This window comes from Castor canadensis, chromosome 6, assembly GCF_047511655.1.
Source record: "Castor canadensis chromosome 6, mCasCan1.hap1v2, whole genome shotgun sequence".
Classification (NCBI taxonomy): domain Eukaryota; kingdom Metazoa; phylum Chordata; class Mammalia; order Rodentia; family Castoridae; genus Castor; species Castor canadensis.
Genome location: NC_133391.1, coordinates 114,102,788 through 114,108,787, shown reverse-complemented (window position 1 = coordinate 114,108,787; position 6,000 = coordinate 114,102,788). Strand labels below are relative to the sequence as shown.

The following is a 6,000-nucleotide window of genomic DNA, read 5'->3' as shown; positions in this document are numbered from 1 at the left end:
TGGAGGCATGTCCATTAGGCCATGCTTCCCACCCCTTTGTCCTCTATCATCATGACACACATAAAAAGTGATACTCCATGCTGGAGTAAGAAACCTTCACATCTTGCCGAGAAACTCTGCCACAGTATCACTGAGAAAAACAAGATGCAGAAAAATGTCCATTCTCTCCATTTTTCACAATGTCAAGATTCAGCGTGAGAATATGTATTTCTGTGTGGTTATGTGAGAGGTATAAATATGTGAATATAGATATATAATATTTAAGAATACTAAAAGGAGCATACAAAGTTGTTAATTTAACCAGTATTTATGCTATGAATCCATTTTATGCATATTATTTATGTAAAATAATGTAATTCTATGAAGACATTTTAAAAATAAGTGCAGATACATGGTCTCTACCTCAGATCCTTTGAGGTCTCAGGGAAAGGATGTATGGAGAGATGGGTGTCTGTTTTTTTTTTTAAACCATATCTCAATTAGGGACTTCTAGCCTGAGTGTTGTACCACTTGAGCCAGGTCTTCAGCCCATGGGTGTCTGCACCTTTAACATGTACACCAAGTGATTCCGTAACACTGGAGTCTTATGCCTTCGTATTAAGCGCTAACGTCTTTAGCTGTAAGCAGAGCGTGGTTGGAAATTTCCATCCTGCAATGCAGGCTCAGCTGATTCTTATTGTCTTGGAACATAGTAGCTGCATAATGAATAGATACTGATTGAGTCATCTGGAGGGCAGGTGGGAGGAATGAGGGCCAAAGTAGTGAGAATCACTTCCATAAGGTCAAACTCAGGCGAGATGAGGCACTGCACTGAACAATGGACTGGTTCCCCTTGCCATTTTCAGACTTTCAACCAATTAGGCTATAAACACATGCAAGGCACGTTTGTATCTTATCTTATTTTATTCTTAAATAACCTTTTACAAATTCAGAGGGGTGAAGTGAGTAGCACAAAGTAATTATTAGAATTGAGATTCAAATGCAACACTTTTTTTGGCAAGGGTCTTGGGCTTGCTAGGCAGGTGCTCTACCACTTGAGCCACACCCCCAAACCCTCTAGCCCCACCTCAACAGTTTTGAGACCTGTTATGAACCAGATACAAGATTGCTGTCTTAGATATGAAGGTGAGCACAATAGGTTGCTTGTTTTTTCAAATCTGGAATCTTACTGCTCTTACCACGTTCATTCTCATCTGTTGCCACTTACTAGGTAGTTGACGCTCAGAAGCATTATTTTGTCATCACAAACTGGATCCCATCAAAGGGAGATTACAGTAAACGTGTTTGCTTGTTTTTCTCCATCATCTCTAGCTTGTGTTTTCATATTGGGGAGAATGTATCATTTCCTAGGTGACTTTGCATAGTGCAAGCCCTTCAAAATACTAAGGATATCCAATTCTTAAACACTCCCCAGGTCAAAAAGCTCTTTGTAGCTTCATATAAGCGCTTTACTGTTAGGATGGAAACAAGACAATACAGGGGAAAGTCATGCCCTTTCAAGTTCGGGGGTGGTGCAACGAATGACACTAATGTCTGGACACATACACATTTTTCAAGAATCATTTCTGGTGCTAGAAAGGAAATAGGAAAAACCAAGAGGTGCAAACTCTGCACCCAAACACCTAAAAGCAAACAAAAAACGGGCATTTTTTCTTCCACTACCATTAACTTGAGGGCTCCTGCCACCTTCTCCTTTCTTTCTCCCTGCCCCTCCAACCCCGCATCATGTCGGGGTGGAAAGGAAGGATAAAGGCAGAGCCCAGTATTGAACCTCTTCTCCCAATCATTCTTGGAGTGAGTTCGGATCGGCAGCGCTAACCCATTCTCTGTGATTTAGCAGAGCCAGAGAAACCGGGAAACGGAAGGTTGGGATTCCCAGGTGGTGTCTGGAGTGCGCAAAATTCATTAAATAGGGCCGGGCCCCGGGGCGTTATCTTCGGCGACAATGGTTGACATTTTTTCCTTCTCCCCCCCCAACTTCACCGCCTCCGCAGCCGCGTGCCGGAAGCATGGATCCAAAGCCACTCCTCCCAGGTGTACACCCGCGTCCCAACCTGCCAAGTGGGATGGGGTGAGTCTTTCCACAATATACCATCTCATCCTCAAGTCACTTGCTCAGCGGGTCCCAGGTTCGCCGGTTTTAACCCCACATCCCTATAATCGAGTCCAGGCAGACCCAACAACTCCTCGAATGCGCGCCCCAAATGCAGGACGCATCACCTTCGCGCGCCCTGAATTCCTGACTCCCTCCGCCTCTGGTCCTTATTCGACCGTAGTCAAAGCCTGGAGCGTTGGATCCAGGCCCAATGGAACGGGAAGCCGAACGAGAGCGGCGCCGCGGGCCGGAAGCCGGCGCACCGGGCATGCTCAGTGGCAGGGCCGGCTGGGTGGCCCCGCGAGCTGTACCCGGATCTGCTTGGCGGCAGCGGCGGCGGCGGCGACGTGAGCGCGCAGGGGGGCGGCGGCCTCGCCTGGTCTCTCTCTCTCTGCGCCTGGGTCGGGTGGCTGACGCCGAGCGCGAGGGAGATGTCGGATTTTGACAGTAACCCCTTTGCGGATCCGGATCTCAACAACCCTTTCAAGGTGAGCGTGGGATCCGCGTCTCTCGCCATCGCGACGCGTCGTTGTTTGTGCCAACAGACGAGTTCCTGCGCGCTCTCTGCGCCCGCCCATCGGTTCCCTGTGCAGCCCAGAGAGGGACGCGGGGCTGCCGCCCCTCGTTTTTGGGGGTCGCGTCACTAGGTTGAGGTTTGGGTTGGAGCCGCCACAGCTCGGCGTTGGGCCGCCCCGCCCCACGTCACCTGCTGAGGAGGGTCGTGCCCTCACTGAGACTGGACTGGCGCGCTAAGCAGGGGTCCCGGCCTTACTCTCGGAAGCGGGGAGCCCCACTGGAGCCAGGACAGGTGGAGTTGTCACTTGCCCGACAGGTGTGGCTGGCTAGCCGGGGTGGGGGCCCCCCCGAGACGGCCGAGGGGGGCCCGCCCTGGGGTGGGGTTGTCATGGGGACCCGAGGAGGCGGCAGTGAAGTGCTGCGTGGGGTGATGGCAGAGTTGTGGAGGAGAGAGGTGAGGGCACCAAGACGCTACAATTAAGAAGAAAAAGATAGTGTTATTATTTAAACTCGTGTTGCGCCCAGATGCCACCAGCGGCGTTGCCAGAGCCCCCCCCGCCACATTAGGCGGAGGTTAAGGAATTAACATCCAAGCAGAAGTCAAAATTAAATAAACATATCTGGAAGACAATAGTGTGCACGTGGACGACATCTTCCCACCTAGCTGCTCCCATCGAGGTAAACGGTTGGATATTTTCCAAGCGTTTAGTGCGTCACTGTCACTGCTGCTCTGGGGCTATTTGAGGATACTATTTCCCACGAGAGCCGCTTTCCTTAGTGGAGTCACTTTATCATCCCCAGCTTCGGAAGTGCTTGGCACAGAAACCCGCAAAGGAAGGCACCGTCCGCTCTTAAATGAGTGCAACGTCCAAACTCTCTTTGAAAGTGCCCGGGGTTTCTTAATGAGCCTACGGTTTAGCAAGTGCAATTTGTTTCCAACTGTTAGTTGTTTCTTCCTCTCCCCTGGCCATGTGTAGTAGTATTTTTAATGTGTAGTAAGTCACGTAAGTGAAATAGTAACTCTAATTTGTGGTCACACAAGTGTTACTTTGTTTACATTTGGTTTTAGCGCTCATTGGGAATCCTGCAACAGGAAAACATATCTAACGGGTAGCCTGACAATTTAGTGGAAGATTATTTTAATGAAATGACAACTTATTTTAGTAATTGACAACTTGACTCACGTTGGAGAAATAGACTCAATCATGATTCCATTTCAAGTAATTTTCAGGATTCCATTCCCCACTCCCCCCAGATTATGTGGTTCTTTTTTTTTTTTTTTGGTCTTGAGGTTTGAACTCAGGGCTTCATGCTGCCAGGCTGGTGTTGTACCGCTTGAGCCGTGCCTCCATCCTCCCCATTTGGTTGCATTTTTAAGGAGAACTCGCCTCCCCACCCCAGTTCTGACTCACATGTTGTGGAAAATTGAATTATTATTAAATCACAGAACCCTATAGAGACATTTGATAATTTGCCAAATGAGTGTTACTTAAAAATATTTGAAAATAGAACATTAAGAACCTGTTAGTTCCTCCTAAATCCAATTCTTCATTAATGGTGTTTGTTTAGCATCTTTCCAGATGGCTGTTGATTTTCTATTTGGTCATCCATTTCATGGCCCATTTCATAGTAAGTTCTCTTGTTAAGGCAAGATATTGTCATCTTCTTAGCCCAGACTGCCCTTTTGTGACATCTAATGTTGCCTTGACACTTCCCTCTTCTGCCATGTGTAAGATTGCTGAGGTATCATAATTCCAAATGCAAAAGTGGTTTTAAGTATTCACTGTGACATATTATAAAGCTTTTTTAATTTTCCATAAGTGAATACACGCAAGACATTGATTACCCAAGTCTGTAAAATGCTTTCAGGGATGGATAATTTAGGTTTAAGGAAGGTTTGATGGCACACATGTTCCTCGTGATCATTCAGTATTTTTGTGACTGCTGCAGCACTGTCACTGGACCTGATCCTTTATCTTCCCGCTTGTGTACAACTGCCCTACCACTTCTCAAAGGAGTGTACATCTGGATGTTGTTCTTTTCTTCTTTTTGCTATGCTTCCTTCTGTGTAAAAGTGGTTTTTGATATTGTCTACTTAAATCTAAAAAGTTTCTAAACTCATTTTATATTACTTTCTGGTCATTTTTGTTTTCAAATTTTGCTTGATAATTTTACATTTTCTATCATCCAAACTTGGTGATTAACTCCTGTTTGATGATAATCATTGTATTTGTTCTTTAACATTTCTTTTCTTTCACTGTTAGGAACACTTTTGCAAATGTGTTCATTTAACCATGTCATGAAAATCATTTCTGAGTATGGTCACATGCACAGTGGCTTACTTGATTTTATTGGCTATATTGTAACATTATTTTTTGGATCTAGTTCATTTAATTGTTTTTGAGTACCTGCTTTATTTCAGTGGTTGTGCTAGGTTTAGTGAATGGCTTTATGAAATTTGAATTTTATTATACATCAAGAAACTTGAAGTGACTGAAAATCTGTAGTAATAAAAAAAGTATTTTATTATTTGGAAATTTGTAAAAATCCACTCTTGAGTTACTAAAATGTAGTTTTAAAGAGGAAAAATATTTTTGACATAGTCAACATGTATTTATTGAAGAATTGCTGTATGTGTGTATCTTTTTTCAGGATTTTTTTTTTTTCCTCCAGTACTAGGGTTTGAACTCAGGGCCTCAAGCTTGTTAGGCAGGCATTCTACCACTTGAGCCACTCCATCAGCCCCCACTCAGTTTTCATTTACCAACAGATATTGAAGAACTATTTCTATTGTTATGGATATTAGTCTAATAAGGAGACAAACAGGACTGTAAAGTAAAATAGGAGAGTCTAATAACCAGCAGAGGTCAATAATGTAGGCTTCTGCAAGTTAGCAAAACAAAACCAAAAAAAAAAAAAAAAAAAAACCGATGATTAAATGCCAAAATAGTGCAGTTTGTTCATAGGAGGGAGAAATTAATTAGCAGAGTATCTTTAGACCATCTAATATGCTTTTGCATATTAATATAAGTGATTGAGTTAGAAAAGTCATGAAAATAGCATTTAAATTAACATAATTTAATTTTTTTTTGGCAGAAATGGGATTAAACTCAGGGTCTTGTGCTTGCTACACAGGTGCTCTATTGTACCTTTTTTGGCTTAGTTTGTTTCTTAATAGGGTCTTACCTCAGACTGCAATTCTCCTATCTCTGCCTCCCTAGTAACGAATTACAGTCACATGCCACCATGGTTGGCCCTAAATTAATGTAACTTTTCAAATGTAAGGAGAATCAGAATTTCAGAGTTGGGAAGAGTAAATCCTAAAATATTTTGAGTCAAATGTCATTTTATGGATGAAAAAACAAAGCCCAGAGAGGCTAACTTGCTAA

The 6,000-nt window shown here is 43.8% G+C and overlaps 1 protein-coding gene across 2 annotated transcripts in view; it reads left to right on the top strand.

Annotated features, from left to right (window-relative positions):
- Positions 1–2,411: 2,411 nt before the first annotated feature.
- The window catches only part of Scamp1 (secretory carrier membrane protein 1), a 102,308-nt gene continuing 98,719 nt past the window's right edge, over positions 2,412–6,000 (top strand). Inside the window, exon 1 of one of the 2 annotated variants that reach the window (XM_020184107.2) lies at positions 2,412–2,583. In XM_020184107.2, coding sequence (XP_020039696.2) covers positions 2,527–2,583 — 57 coding nt within the window. In that variant the 5' untranslated portion in view covers positions 2,412–2,526. The remainder of the gene's footprint in view (positions 2,584–6,000) is intronic. The other variant, XM_020184106.2, reaches the window with a different exon arrangement.